General features: G+C 42.1%; 1 protein-coding gene across 4 annotated transcripts in view; it reads left to right on the top strand.

Annotated features, from left to right (window-relative positions):
• Nucleotides 1-16,455, top strand: part of PRKAG2 (protein kinase AMP-activated non-catalytic subunit gamma 2) — a 207,442-nt gene that overhangs the window by 60,207 nt on the left and 130,780 nt on the right. For 2 of the 4 annotated variants that reach the window (XM_071560637.1, XM_071560638.1), the window contains exons 2-3: nt 3,672-3,743; nt 14,436-14,715. In XM_071560637.1, coding sequence (XP_071416738.1) covers nt 3,672-3,743; nt 14,436-14,715 — 352 coding nt within the window. Of the gene's footprint in view, nt 1-102; nt 115-1,105; nt 1,204-3,671; nt 3,744-14,435; nt 14,716-16,455 lie in introns of those variants that run through there. The other 2 variants (XM_071560640.1, XM_071560639.1) reach the window with 2 other exon arrangements.

Raw genomic sequence — 16,455 nt, 5'->3', positions numbered from 1 at the left:
CAAAGAACAAGAATTTTATTTTTCCTTCTTTTCACATAATCCCAAATGTCTGACCTGAGGGCTGTCAAAGAAAAAAGAGTTGGAATTAATAAGGATCACCTTCTAGACATACAGGTAACCCAGACCAGAATCACCCTGCAATTGGTCTTACCTTTGGTGGAGGAATTAGAGTGAAGGATCTGTAACGTTCCAGATCTCTGTTTTTCCTCCAGAGGAAATAGGGAAAGAAGTGGTAGAGAAGGTGAGTGCAAATGCAGACAGAATGATCCTGCTTTGCACTGGGAAATTACCTATTGAGTGGAAGGTTTCCTGGAGCCTAACTGATGGCAGGAGCACTGAGCCCTGGTTCTGCTATATCACAGCTCTGCTGCCCTCCAGAAGAAGCTTTGCTATCCCTGGGGCTGTGTTCTTCAGCAAATATATCAGGAGCTGCCTTGACAACCTCTTGTAAATAAAAGTGAATGGAAAACAAAATAAATCTGCAGCAGCTTTGTGGCTGTGAAGTGAATCTAAACTGCTCAAGAGGTTGTTCTTTATACCTGGGGATGCAGGAGTGATGTCTGGCTGTCGATGGTGCTGAGCGATGGAAGGACTGACCGGGGAGCACAAGCATAGCAGGAAAGCTGACTAATCTTTGCAAAACAGACTTTTCATACTCTTAATTCGAGGTTAACAGCACTTGTGCTCCTTAGAGGGGTGATCACACGTTGTGGTCTCTACAGAAATTGTCTATCCAAGGATATAGTGCAGGACTGATGGACATGAGGAACGATGCCATTCGCTCTTCTGCCAAAGCTCTGCAGTCTGAAGGATTCTTCCTCATACCAGGATGTCACTGTGTGCATTTGCTGGAGGTTTTAAATGTCTCTGCAGAACCACGTGGTTGTCCAGGGGACTTATTCCACAGCAGAGCTGGAAAGCAGAAAGCTGTCTAAGAATGGTCAGTCCCTGGTTAGTGGCAGAGTGAGCCCACAGCGTGTATCTGTTGGCGTAAGATCAGAGCAGTCAGATCTGTGACAAGGTCAAGGGCTGCGCCACTGGCCTGTCAAGAGTTCTGTGGTGTTTTGCAACAATTTTGGAGCAGTTTTTACTTTTGTTTTTCTAGGAGTTACTGTATCATCAACTTCATCATCATACATGCTTCTGGATGAAGAGGAACATGAGAAACAAACGGATATCTGTCTGTATTCTGCATCGATAAGTGTAAAGGGAAAATATATTTCCTTGCTTAACCAACAGGTTGGAATTGAGAGTGCAGTGTTTGCAGCCTGACATTTAATACATGTATTTTTTCCTTTTGTAAATGGATGCCTTCACATACAGAATCCCATGAAGAAGTGAAAGGTGAAAAAGTTGTTAGGTAGCAGCTACAATTGCAGACTTTATCACAGGGATAAAAGTACAATTATTATCCAATTTGAAATATTCTTCAACATGTCGTTTAAGCTTGGAATTGTAACTGAGAACCGAAAATTAGCTCCTAGAAAAATAGCTGTACCTACTTACCCCTCCTGGGTTTGAAGGTTTCTACTCAAAAATAGAAATTATGGTTTCATTCCTAGGAGTTCCACACTTTTGGAACAGCTTTTTCAACCCTGATTACTAGATGTGTGTCCCCTCAAATCCAGTTTCTCCCATCAGGTCTCAAGACTTCCTAAACAGCCAGTCTTCTCCCTGGAAGTTCCATCAAGTAGTAATACAGGGTTGTTAATATGTGGAGCTCCAGAGAGGTTATTTGCTTGATTTATTCTGTGGAAAATGACTTAGCACACAAAAGATTCCAGCTTCTGCAGTACCAAAGAAGGGGAGAGGAAAATGATGGTAAATCCTTTGACTAAATTAAAGTAAACATAAGGGGATATGTTTTTGTGTAAATTTCCATTAGGCTGTTTAACTTCTTCACAGAGATTCTTCAATTAAATCCTTCAGTAACATATGAAGTAATAGTAATAATAATAATGATAATAATGATAATCTGTTTATTGACAGTGTTTATAGGTGCCATTTATGGCTGAATAACATTTATATGGAGTAAGTAACTTTTATCTTAACTAATTAGGAGAATAAGCAAATTAATACAAAAGCTTTTCTTTATGGACCTGTCATGCCTGGTTCAGCCTCAGTCAAATCTTGATAAGAGTGAAAATCTAAACTAAACAAATTGCCTCTTCTTTTGGCTTTGAGACATTTCCCTACATTTTTAGTTGCAAACAAAGGTGATGTAAAACACAGATGCCAAAGCATGACAATGAGAGCAATATTATATAGTTGAGCCTTTGTAGATGGCTCCTATTGAATGTGCATGGATAGAGCTGGGAAGAGACAGATTTGTCATAAGTACTTTGGTTTGGGGCCTAATAATTTGGGGCCAGCTTGGCCAAGCCTGGCTGCTGCTATTTTTTTTTTCCTTTTCAACTTGGCATGAATGACTCCCATGTGTTTCAGTTCCAGTAATTCAATATTTTGTTCCTTATTTTTGTTGTTCATTATGTAGCCAGAATATTTTCAAACACTTGCAAGTATTGTGTCTAAGTTATACACATTTTTGAGCATATTTTGGGTTTAGAATGATTACACAATGCGATGTGATTAGACCTGTGACTGCTCTCAGTTCTGAAGACAAGCAAGCCCTGCAGTCTTTCCGGATGATGCTGAATTTTAATTAAGCTCTATTTGATCACAAATTAGGTTTATGTGAAGTTGCTGTTTATTTATGTTTTGAACTCTTTTAAATGGATGCAGATGTGGTAGAGAAGCACTGAATCATTACATGGAAAGGGTGATGTCTCGCATTGGGGAGGTTCCATGTTGGCAAGTTATTCCTGACATTTAGAACATGATTCAGGACCCAAGTCTCAGTTCTTCAGCACACAGCATTAGCCAACCTCATGCTTTTGGTCACAGAATTGCTCATTATCTACTTTTCTGACCAAACAGATGCTAAACTTGTCACTAACATAATTTCCTTGTACATGTGGAAAGGAGCTCTGAAAACACTGTGGCTGGAACTTGAAGCAGCATAAACAGAACAGACGGCAGAAGGTGGAATATAATTGCAGTTTGTTTTTGTTAGCTAAAGATGAGCATGTGTGCTTTTCTTATGGATTTATTGTCTTTAGTTCTGCAGGATTGGCTGCTCCTCTCTCATTTGTGCAAATAAATGGGTTATTTCCTCCCCGAGCACCATGTCAGTTTTCTCCCTCTTTGTTATGTATTTTTACATATTTCTCAAAGCATTGATTTAGTCTGTCAGGTTGTGTTTATTGCCATAAATGCTCTTTAAGATCATACATCCCACCAGAGGCAAGACAGGCATTTGCTGAGCAAGTGCCTATATTTAATCTGTAATTTCCTAACAATTTTTCAATGGCATTTAGGTATCTTCCCTTAAAGTTTTAACACAGGACTTTTGACTTTGGCTGCAGGTGGTTTTTGATGCTGATGTAGTGCAAGCACTGCTAAGGGCTACCTGTTCAGTTCTCACTTGCACCTGCCATTGGTTTCAGCCAAGGAGAACCATCAGAGTCTGTGCTATTGCTTGCCAGCAATTGCTGTGGCTAAAGCAGCAGGCACTTTGGAAATAGATCCATGGGCTACAATCATGGGGTGCTCTGGTGGAAGGAAGAAGACATTAATAAAAGGACATCAGTTTTTCTTCTCTGTCCTTGCAGGATCTCAGCTCATTTGCCATGCCATTCTTGGACGGGGATGTGGAGAGCGCAGACAAAAATGCTCCTCGCAAGGTAGGATATATCCAAAGCTTCACCTCCGTTGTGGCGGTTGAATCCCTTGGTGGTAAACTCTATTTATTAAGCTTGAAAAAGCCTGGGGTTTTCATCTTCCCTGTCATACCATTAACATGTTGAGAGGAATGCACCAAATGAAATATGGAGACTTTTGCAGACCTTACCATGATGGTGTTTGTGCAGCGTAACCTGTCAGGGATTCAAACTGCTGGTACTGGAAAAGCTGCAGCTGTTGCCTGTGACACTGTGGTAAATCAGTCCAGTGATGTACAACTGTATTCTCAGGAATACAGCAAGCTAACAAAGTCTGAGGTACTGCTACAGAAATACAGTGCCCAAATAGGTATCTGTAGGTTTTCCTGGAATTGCCTTCTGGTGGTTGCTCTCTGTCTATGGAGGCTTTAACTGTTCAGTGTCCTTGATCTGTCTGTTCTTGGCACTGGCAAAATGAGCTGCCTTAATTTGCTGAAGCTGTAGTGGTAGAGTCTTCCTGCAAACAAGATGGAAAATTTTCTCCTCACTGTGAGATTAACTCAAGGTTATCCTTCTGGAGGCATCAATTTGTTTTTCTGATGGCCTGCTATTAAATTAAGCCAATACAGTCAAGGAATTTGCTTTCTTTAAAAATGATCCTGGGAGCATATTCAGTGGATGACATTAGGGATGGTTATAGAGTGCCTACACAATCTTCAGAGCAATAAAAACTGGGGGTGGGTTCTGTCATCTTCAGCTCCTGGCCTCCTGATTTTCACAAAGCTTTGAAGTACAGGCTGGTCTGCTAAATGTAAGCCTCCTACCAGCCTGGCAAAGAGGGATTCTCCTCCAAGTAGTAGACAACCCCAAATGCTGACCTTGGGCTTCACAGCAGGCCAGTTTGACCTGTCAGAGTATTTACAAAGCTGTGGACCTCCATAAGGATTTAACCTGCTTACAGGCTCCTTTGTCAAAGAGTCTGCAGTTAGAGTTCAAGGCAGGTGGAGCAATAAATGTCCCCTCAGTGAAGCTGATCTGCATCTAGAACAGTAATAGCTTAGCTCTGTTGGCTCGTGTTGAGCAGCATGAGTTTCTATTCCTTTGCACCTTGCAGCAAAGGACAGATGTTCAAAAAATTTCTGCAATCCATCAGTAATTGAATATGTTTATAACAGTGGCCTTGTGTTCTCTGCATTGGACCATTTAAGGCTGATGTAGGAGTTGTTGATGCAGGGCAAACTCTTGTAGATGCCAGGGAAATTAAAATATGCAGTGTTACCCCAAGGTGCCTGTTTGGAGGGTTAGAATAAAATGAATAATGTGATGTTTTGAAAAGGAATAGTCATACTGGAAGAAGGCTGGGGTTTCTAGCTAAAAGTTGATTTTTCCATTTATCACCTCCTTCTCACAAAGAAAGGTGAGAAAGCTGCATGAACCTCAGTCATGAGGGAAAAATGTGCCAGAGCTAATTGTGCTTATGTGCAGTATTGTTTAATGACTTCCACTCCACCATTTGTGAATCCCATGTATTTCTTCTTACTGACCTTAGGAGTTTATTTTGATGATGTTGTGTCTTGGGAGAACTAGAAGAATGTTTCAGCAGTTGCCCCATTTTTTAGCTTCAGCAAACGCTCGATTGGGATTTTCCCCCCTGCTTGAGTCATGATCTGCTCACAGAACTTCAGTTAACTTTGGAATAACCATGCAGATGGGGCTTAACATCTGAAATTGCATTTTTGACTGACCCTTTTGGTGGTGTAAGACCCAAGAGTTTTTTCCAATGCTATTCTTAGGGCTTTGTTGAACACATGCAACAAAAGGGTAAGAAACAAGCTGGCACTGTCCAGCTTTAGATAAGAAACACATTATCTAATAAAATCCATTGCCACACATCTCATCCTATGTGTCAATGTGAAATACGGGATCTTTGCTGCAGGTGAGGGATGAGTAGCAACAGACTGCAGTATTTTTTTAACTCTGAGTACAAGCATGCCAGACCCTACTGCTGATATATAAAAAGTCCCCAAGTTACTCTTCCTTTCAAGTGAGTGCGTTTTTCTTAGTTCAAGTGTGGAATCGCAGTGCGATGTGTAACTTTTGTCTGTTAAAAGTCAGTATTTCATCAGTAGTGTGGCTTTTCCATCCACTTGTCATGTTGGAGACAGGCAGTTCATCAGGGATGTCTCTTCCTGCACTTAACTCCTCTGTGCCTGGGCTATAGATCAAGGCAGACAAGAGCAGTTCACAGCCTGTCTTTCTGATCTACCATTAATTTAATTCTCCTGTTCTTTGTGAAAGGCTTTTAGAAACTGAATTAACATTTGTCACAGAGATCACTTTACCATGCAAGTGTCTCTCAATCATTATTCTGTGACAACATTCCTCATTACACAGCTAGGAAATTCAAGCCTAGAATTATTTGTTCGGGTTCATGTAGGAATTTTTTGGCAGTGGTGCTAATGTGACACATATTTCCTGAAGTTTAGCCTTAACCGCTTCTCATTAATATGTCTACTATTATAAATTATGTACTCTTCTTTCCTTTATGACTAATGGCAGGAAGAGGATAGGGATAGTTTTCACCCTTCTCTATTGAAAATGGGGAATAGAATACTGCAAAGAATCTTGTGTAAGAGTTTTTGGCATGGTGTGATGGAGAAAGGTGCCTGTGGCAGGTATTTTGACCCTTGTTATTGGAAGAGGGAAAGTTCAGAGACCTGGAAAATCATGAGTGATGGGGAGCATCATTCAGAAAATAATTCTGGTACAGTGTGTCAGATCGGCAGTCAGGGATGAGTGCCCCTGTGCACCCAAATGGCTCTATCAGTTTTAGAGGTCTTAACACCTTGAATATTTATAGATCTTTCATCCAAAATGTAGGTTAAAGGAGAAGGTGTGGAAATTAAAGGAACTGATGGGCATTGCTTTCAGCTTAAAGCTCAGGGTTGTGAATGATTAGAAGGAAGAAAATGACAGAAGGAGAAACTTGTCCACGGGAGAGCCAGCTAGCAAATTATGGAGGGAGGAGGAGGAAGAAAAGAAGTTTAAAGAATAATATTGATCCATTCCTTTATGGAAATAACAGAATTGTCATAAAAATATAAGCAAAAGCTTGGAAAAGAAGTGAGCATTACAAATTCTTTATGTGGGGAAAATGATCGTGAGATGTTTATCTTAGATGAGGTGTTGTTAATAAATCGAGTGTCTTTAAGGCACAACATGTTAAAGCAAGGCATTTTAAAATTAAATCCAAACAACTCTAATAAAAACTTTTGAATGAATTGAAAGAGCTTTCCTCTGCCTAGCATTGGTTTTGAATAAATCTGAGAGCAGAGATGAAGTTCCAAAAGACTGCAAAAAAAGCAATTACTGCATTAATATTTGTGATGTTTGCAATTAGGATAATGTACAGGTTTGTCAAACATTAGTCCTGGGCAAAGCACTGAAACAGCTCATGTTGGATAGTTAATTATGCTGTTATAATAGACTCATTTGGATTGGAATTAATTGTAAATGGTTCTTATTGAACAAATGTGGGGGTTTAAATGAATTGTAAATTTGGTTGAGAAATGTCATAGCGTTTGTGTCATGTATATAGAAAGTAGCACAAGTCATTTTGATTTAAGAAACTGGAATGGTACTGAATAAACATGGAGCTATTAAATGAATAAAAACCTGGCTGCTAAAGTAAATGGGGACTCACCAGTGGAAAATTTTGTTCCTAGGCAGGCAAAACATTCTGTTGCTATACTGTATCACGCTTTATCAGTGACTTGAAAGATAGACAGACTCATTACTGATACAATTTGTACTTCATACAAAAATGAGAGGAGGGAGAGAGTGGTAAATTCTGAGCGAGAAGCTCTCTGGTGCAGAATGACCTGAATCACTTAAAACACATTTTGCAAGCAAACAGCCCCTCAATTGGGCCAACTTGTGATAGTTACACCTAGGAGCAAATAATGGAGACTTTTTGGCGTGTGTTTTACAAAGCCTTGGTTAGATTTCCAGAATAGTTTTAGGTAATCACCTATACATGACCTCGGGCTGTGATTCCGTGGTTAAAGGATTAGTTTGGGTTCTGGATGTACTTTATCAGAGAAGTGACTCCAATATTGAAGGGACTCCAAGGAGTCCACTCCAAGGAGTGCTTTGTCCTGCTGCTTGTTTTTGTTTTTGTTTTGTCCAGTGACTCATGGGAATGGCACAACCAACCCCTAGAACAGGAAGGAGAAGGAAAAGAGAGCCATTTTCAGTTCCCCCTTCACTGGATAAAAAAAATCTCCTTTTGATTTTTTTATCACAGTATTTTAATTGTCCATTTCTTTAAGAGCAGCAAGGATGGGGATCCTGGATAGAGCCACAGCCTTGGCATAGGGCATCTGCAGTGGGTGCAGGGAGCCTCAGGGCAAGGGCACGTAGGACAACCACTGCTCTGTCTTGCCCAGCTCTTTCCCATCCACTGCTTTAAAGACAGTTTGGGGTTAGGAAGTGGACAGGGAGCCAGCCCTGCCTTCACCTTTCCTAACACCTGCATCTGCCTTTGGGCAGCCCTGTTCAGTGCTGGAAACCTTCCCCTGACCACGTGTACAGCCATGCAGAGCTCTCCAAGCCTCCCAGAGCAGCCAGCCTTATCCCATGTATTTTAATTTGGGAAAGTGTCATTGTACTTTAGTTTTGGGAAGTGACATCTCTGACCCTGTAAAATAGGATGTCATCTCAATTGTTACTGCTCATGCAGAACCAAGGGAACTAGTGGTGCTGAGTGGGACCACATGGTGCCTGGAAGAGTAAGTCCTTCATTACCTTTCAGTCTAATGAAGTCAGCACTTGTGCCTCTGTGAGCTCTTTTATTCCAGCAGAATGAGAGAATCATCCAATTAACTTTATCAAAGGGCTTTTTTATTGAGATTCAGTGGAAGGGCAGGAAACAAGTGCAGACGTCTTATCTGGTGTATTGTCTCTAATTGTGTTTACTGTCCCAGTCCAGGATGGTGGGAGGCAATTCCTTTTCTGTTACTTGTCTTCCAAAAAAATTTTAAGTGAAGAGGCAAAATAAAGGTCAAATAACTCACTGTTACAAAAGCAAACAGAACTCAAATGCTCCATGAATACCCTCACTATTTGGATTTGGGAAGAAAGGAATGGAGCTCAGGAGCATTTAATAATTTTCACTTAAATCCAGGAGGATTTTGAAAGGCTGTTTAGCTTGAGACTGTTTGTATTCCAGACAGATTATTTTTTCAGCCTATACTGGAGAATGATAATAAATTCACCACAAAGTGAACCAGAGCCAGAGGTTTTTGGTGGAGACGATCTTCTGGGGAAGGCTGTGTGCCCAAACAAGGACCTGTTGCTGGAAAACCATGGCAGAGGAGCAGAGGAGAGAGCTGGGAAGACATGCTGTGTGGCAGGGACATGGACACTGCCTGGGTTTCCTTGACTCTGTCCATGGTCAGGGTCTTCTCAGCAGACCTAGTTCATTTTTCTGGGCATGATGCTTTGGTAAGACACTTCTCTTCCCTACAGTTCAGTGGTCCTTGAATTTTAGATTGGGATCAGAATTGTCTTCTTAGAGAGGACTTTATTTGGCAAAAAGGAGGGATCAGATTTTCAATATAAAGCATGAGAATGAAAAGAACAATGTTGGAGAAATTTCTGCCTGTGGCAGGACTAAGATGGGTGGTGTGGGGATGACAAGAGACTAGTTTGTGGTGAAGTATGAATAGTTTGTTATCCTGGCCCATTGCATGGGAGTGGTTATCATATGGTAGCACATCTTGATTTTCTTGTAAAATAGGATGAAAAATTGCAAGTCAGGTAAGAAAAGAGATGAACGAGAAGATGGTATTGAAAGGATGACTGTTGGGTGGAGGGTCAGAACTGATGGGGTTACCTGAGTCTTTGCTATTAAGGCTGAGACAAAAAATAGAAGCATGATAATCAGATTTTTTGGATGCAAAGAAAGGTGTTTTTTTCATATAGGGAAGGATCTCATACAGGAAGACCTGGATGACCTTCAGGGTGGATAATTCTTAACAGCTCAAGATCCAAGGCTATGTTAACTGGAGCAATAAGTAAAAGAGGTCAGGGAGTGTTCTTCTGGCCCAAAAATGAAGGGCTCGGGCACAGTCCTGTTGCAGAGCCAAACTCTAGCACCCTCTAGAGCCGGGTGGCCACAGGCAACCTGGGACTATCCCTGGCTTGTGCTCTCCCTGAGCAGCATCTGAGGAGTGCTCATAGCATAGACTAAACCCCAGCCAGATGGTGGGTGAGCAGGGAAGCCACAGGGACAGCTGCTCAGTGGGTCAGGTCTCTGTCCAGCTGTTCGTTCACTGCCATGGGATAGTCTAGGACTGGAAGTCCTTTGTATTGGGAATTTGTCTTGTAGAAGTTTGTCAGTTGCAAATAAAGGTGTGAGTCTGCTGGTCCATCATCACAGCGTGACTCTGAGTCAGTAATGTGGGTGCCTGGGAGAAAGGAAGAAGATAGTGGGAAAAGGGAAAGATTCCATCATCCAGGTGAAATAATTTTTTTTAATTAGGTGAAATAACAGTGTTATTTCTTGCAGTGAAATCTTCCAGAGCTGCTCAGCATGAGGCAAGTGCCACACTATCACTTTACATTTCATTCAGAAACTGGAATGTTAAGTCTGACAAGCACTGTAAGACATTTATTTTCAACAATGGACAGTTCTGAATGTATTTTAGAAACCTGCCTGTGATAATTTAGTGTGTACAACAGAGCAGAGTCTCTTCCTGGGCCCCAGCTGTGGATCCTTTTGCACTCCAAAGCATGAAAACTGACAGCATCCTACAGCACTGTGGGAGACTTTTACTCAGTGCTGTGTGGGGTAACCACTTCAGCCTTGGACAAGAGGAGGCAGCCACCAGAACCAGCACATCTGATGTAGCACAGGGCTCTGCTCAGTTGCTTCACCTCACCAGGGCACGCAATGCCCTGGGCTGAGGGTTGGGCTGCACTGGCACTGCTGCTGAGCTGCTAACACAGCCCCATTCCAGCTGCACTGTTCTCTGCAGACATAAGACCAGGAGCTGACATATCTCTCCAACATAACCAGGTTTAGGGTTTAAGAGGTCCAGGGTTGAGCAGAGAGCTCAAAGATCTCATGTATACTCTGCAAAAGGCCACCACAGGGAATGTTTTGTTGTTAGTTGGGTGTTTTGTTGTTTGTTTGTTTGTTTTTTTAATTAGGTGAACATTCTTAATTCTGGAAGGAATTCTTCAATTTTTTCATTTAGGCCTTATTTGTGCATTGATTTGTATTGTACTTGCATTGTGAGTTTGGATTCCTTATCTCAAAAAGGCCAATTATCTGTTCAGAATCAAATGAGCCATTTTGACATGTGCATTTATATTTTTTTTAGGTGTGTTTCATATTTCTGCCCAGTCTCACTTTACTGCTTATCCTGGACCAACACAGAGTGATTCACAATGGTTACTAATGTGAGAAACCAGGGTGTAATATTTTGCTGCTATAGCTCAGTTAGGGGCACAGTTATCTTTCCAAAGCACACGTGGGAGTTTTCTGTACACCTGCCTGTCACAGCTCCAGGAAATTAATCCAAAGGCATGAAGAACAGGCCCATGATCCACCTAGCTGTGCAACCTGCCTCAAGCACCACTGCCAGAGTTGTCACACTGAGTCTGCATGGGATGATGGGGTTCATTCCACAGCAGAGATTCTTCTGCATTCCCAGTTGAACCATGAAAAGGAACCTTGTGGCTTTCTGATGGGCTGTGATAACTGTTGTTGCTGCTGATTTCACTCATGGAAGGGTTTAATCGTTTTTTAAAACTCACAATCCATCAGCTACGAATGCTATTCTAAGAAAGCAATCCTGTTGTAATCCCCAAAGCAAAATGGCAGGTCTTTATCCACTTTAATGGTGGGTGTAACCTGTGTGTAGTCAACATGCAGAGCAGCTGGGGAAGAATTCAATGCAGTAATTTCCTTTAATTTAGTAGCATGCACATGTGTATTTAGCAGTGTGCCCCTGGTGCTCTGGCAATTAGTTAATTCATCTGCTTGGCACGATGGAGCGAAGGCAACTGGTTGTGATTGCAGTAAATAAATAAAAGCATCCCACTGCTTCAGCTCAGAATTGGGGAACAATTTGCTTTTGTGTCTGACTTGTGTGTACAAGGGAATAATGATATTTTTGACAAATTGTTGCTTGACATTTTACATCTCTAGTTTTGCTTCAGTATGTAAGGACACCATAGTCTTTTTAAAGTGTCTCCTGTCAGTGTGTCCTTTTCACCACACAAGCATGCAAAAAAGGTAACATGAAAGATTAAGGGTAGCACCAGAATGGTGTCCTTTTCTTGGCTTTACAAATGTCATGGCTTGTCACTTTAGGAAAAATTACAAAGAATTTGCGATGCTGGAAACAGTCCTAAATTAAAGCAGCAGTGGCAGATTTATATTATTAAATAAGCTTGAAAATGCTCTTACTCCCCAATTTCAGGCAGTAGATTTGGCAGCAGACCTGTTTAAACTGCAATGCAGGAGGAGGTGCCACTGTGCTACTTGGTTGTTTCTTGGACTGTGTAGTTGTGAAAAGAACAAGGTATAAGTAGTCTCAGATGATTTACAGATGATATTTTAGTAAAGTTAATGAGCTTTTATGAAAAAGCTATCACTCTGGAACTGTTTTACCCATGACAAAAGAGCAATTTGTGTATTAATTTCCTATAGTGTGGTTATTATTCCAGGTCTCAGTTGAGGGACTGTGCCCTATTATTCTTGCTAAATACTCACCATGAGACAGTCTGCGTGTCAGAGGACTTAGAGCAGGAATAAAGGAGATACAGCCCTCACGGCAGAAGAGGTGTGTAATATGAAATGAGTTTTCAAGATTACACATAGAATCCATGACAGAGTCCAGAGTTTGTTGTTGGTTTTGGTATCTATTGCTTCAGTTAGAATTGATTTATATTTTCCAAAAATGTCCCCTTGAGGGCAACTGCTCCCCTAATTCATCTGCAGTGGACAGGTTTATTTTTGAGATATTTTTGTCCACACTGTCAAAAATAAGTGTGCAGGTATAAAAAGTTGTTCTGTCTCTTGTCAGACATCTCTGGGCTGTGCAGAGGAGCACAGAGCGGAATTCATCATCCAACCAGGGCTGTGCTGGCACATCTCTGTGCCCCTCCTAGTGACCCACACTCTTTGTGTCCATCTCCCAGGCAGGCGCCACTTGCCTTTTAGGCTGGAAACCTCCCCAAATGGGAGATCATAGTCTCTGCAGGCCCTTCTGCAGTTCTCATGCAGCAGAACCCCTTCCAGCTCTGTCCTATCCAAAGTGCATGTGCAGGAGACAGAAAGGGCTACAAGAAGTGGGATCCTGGGTTACAGGGGGAGCAGATACTTGGCCATTGTGCTGCTCATACATATTTCTGCAAGTGTCTTGGAGCTGTGGATTGTTTTGGAAATGGAGTTAATTGCATGTGTATTAAACTTGGCTGACTACTTTTATCTGGGTACATACACACAAGCCCTTCACTGATCCAGAGGAGTGCATATGTGCCTATGAGGCTTTTTTTCATTGAAATTATCCTAATAAAAGATGCTGGTTTTCCCTACAATGACTTCCCTGGCAGCAACAGCTGTACCTAACCAGACTGACATGCATCAGGAAGCATCTTCACACACAGAAGTTGCTGTGTGCTCCATCTCTCCTGGTTTGTGCTGGGTAATTGGGAAGAGAGGAGCAGGAGTGCCAGGGGCTGGAGGCTCAGTGGTACACAGTCCTTCTGGGCACATCTACCATGGTTTTTGCTTACACATTCCCTGGAGAACTGAAACACACCACTGGCTTCTGCCAGCAACAGAGCCCTTCATTCATGAGAAATCCCCCCAGCAAAAATAGCAGCCTTATACCCACAGAAGTACTTTGTGCATCCAGCAGGAAATAAACTCTGCATATAGCCCAGGCACAGGCAAATCCCACAGAGGTTTTGGGTCAGTTTCTGTTAATTGTGTGGGGGTAGAATTTAATCTTTGCTCCTTTTATTTTGTTTATTTTTCTGGATTCTTTTCCCCCACTCACTGTGAGCCTGTACAGTGCAGGGCTGTGTTGCACACAGTAGCTAGAAAGTCAGCACAGGTCCCCAAAGGGATACAGCTGTCAGAAAGGTCATATCCCAGCTCAGGTAATTAACAGAAACATCATCACTCTAAAATAGTTCCTCTATTTTTGGGATTGGAGTTGCAGTCCCACAGTGGTGGCTGTGACTGATGTCATGGGGACCTGTCAGGGATTTGGGAACTTGTGTGCTGTGCTGTCACATCATGTGAGGGAGATTTAAGTTCTGTACTGCAGGTGGGTGCTTAAATTCGTGAGGAAGACTTTGGGACACCGTGTTCCCTTAACTGCAGTCATTCTTTGCTTTAAATAAATTGATTGCCAGGCATCTTTCAGTTGCCTGAGGAAGGAAGAGTGATGTGTGGCAAATAAAAGCAATGAAGGAAATCCTGCATTATATGTGTGATAATAAAATGTATGCACACACATGGAAATCGTTCTGTAACATTCAGGGTGTCTTTAAGAGCAAGGGGCACCATGACCCCACAGAGGCTAATCCACCACCCCAGCAAACAGTTGAGACAAGTTCAGAGATCCAGATGGCCTGAGCTGAACTGAATTAATGTTGATTTTTCTTTTTTCTTCCTTTTTCTCTCCTCCTCAGGTGGAAGAAAACTACTCTGTTGGCAGTCCTTCAAAAGGCCTTTTCTCAAAAGGGCTCCAGAACCGACCCTCCAGCCCTGTTTCTGCCCCTGTGAGATCCAAACACAGCCCTGGCTCACCCAAAACAGTGTTCCCCTTCCCCTACCAGGAGTCTCCCCCGCGCTCCCCACGCCGAATGAGCTTCAGTGGGATCTTCAGGTCCTCCTCCAAAGAGTCCTCCCCCAATTCTAACCCGTCTACCTCTCCTGGGGGCATCAAGTTTTTCTCCAGATCAAGAAAAAGTAAGAAATTGCTCATGTTATTTCAGGAAGATACCTCTGGGCATGGCCCATTCTTTACCTGCGGTAGTGAAGTAAGTGCGGATGAGGCATGTGCTAATTGTTCGTTATCACTTTCACTGACCATGTGGTTTGGGTTTGTGACCTGCTGACCCTGAGGTGTGACCTCTGCAGGGCCATGACACTCTCACAGGGCTGAGAAGGGAAATGACACTGCTGATCTTTGCTTAGAAACGCTGTGTCCACGTTAGTGGGAGTTGTCTGGGTGGTTTCGCTGAGGCTGGTTGGACTTCAGTGCTGGGGCTCAGGAACAGCTGAAGACGTTCATGGGGTGTGTGGGGGAGGTGGGCACTGAAATGACACCAGTCAGGAACTGAGGGAGGCTCGCTTACTGTAGACTCCACAGAGAATTTCAGCTGTGTTTCTTAACTGATATTTCTTTGCCCTACCTATTCCAGGAAGGGAAACAGACCTTTACTGGATGGAAGTAAATGATGTGTGTTTCCAATCGAATGACCGTTAAGGGAATGTTTGAGCTCCTTTTCCAGAACATGAAAGGCACTGGAAACCTCCATGATTCAGAGCCCTTGTCTGCTTTATACTGGGCACAAATTTTATGCCTTCAAAATCCTGTGAGCTACTAACACACCATTAGAACTCAGAATGAGCAGGGTTGAGAACATGCTTAGATTTTAAAACTTTCTTACTGAGTAAAGTTTCCCAGTTGTCAAATCTTTCTGACAATGTAGGTACAGAATTAGTGATGCATATCCCTATGTTGGGCTATATGTTTCCTGCAATGTATTGTTAGCTTTCAGTGACTTTTAAATAGTAGAGAGGGTCCCCCTTGGTTTTTCTTCATCAGGTTTTCTCTTAAAAATATGGGTTTAGTCAGAAAAAGTAATTTCATAGTGACATTTGTACAACAAGAACACAACAACACAAACCCATAGAGGATTTTTCTTTATCAGAAGTTCTGCTGCAGCTTAATTTAAATGGCACCTTTTCCAAGCCTTGTTTCTCTCTCTCTAAAACACTGTCAGATGATGGAAAGTAGGAGTCAGTGTTTCTGAAGGACTCAGAGTAGGCTACAGACATAGTATCTATTCAAAGACATTTGTTCTTGAAGTTTGCTTTTTATGCTCTCCTCTTGTTCAAACCTCACAATAATTAAAATCCTTCTAAGATGGCTTTGCCAGTCCACATAGGTTTGATTATTACATTTAAATATTGGCAATATTCTGCTGATGGAGTCCATAGAGAAGGGCTCACTGCTATAGAACAGCAGCAATACAGACTGCAGAGCAAAGCCATCCTGGGACTTTGTAATCAAGTTATCTAAGCAGCCAGCCCTATTTAAGTCCTAGCTAGGTACAACAGAATATTAAATAAAGGAATCTCCCAGGAGTCAGCAGAATCCTTTTGATAAGGTCACATCACTGTGGCAGGAACAGGCTTGGAGCAAGGCCATGCTGTATTTGAGCCAACAGAAAATATCTATGGCCCTGCTGCTCCAGAGGGGATGCAGGAATTGTGCAGGACTTGAGTGTTCATGGTCTTTTGTTCCTAAGGCAGGAGGGACAGCCTCTGGGAAAGGGAGTGATGATCCCAATTGGTGTTTAAATTGATCTCTTTCTGCAGATTTTTGCAAAACAAAACATTTCTTTCTGCATGCTTTCACATCATTTAACTCTCTTATGGAGAGGCTAATGCAGGTACTTACCCTTTACTACCACATGGATT

Source organism: Pithys albifrons, chromosome 7 (genome assembly GCF_047495875.1).
Source record: "Pithys albifrons albifrons isolate INPA30051 chromosome 7, PitAlb_v1, whole genome shotgun sequence".
Classification (NCBI taxonomy): Eukaryota; Metazoa; Chordata; class Aves; order Passeriformes; family Thamnophilidae; genus Pithys; species Pithys albifrons.
The sequence above is the reverse complement of the archived record's forward strand: the minus strand, read 5'-3'. Positions and strand labels throughout refer to the sequence as shown.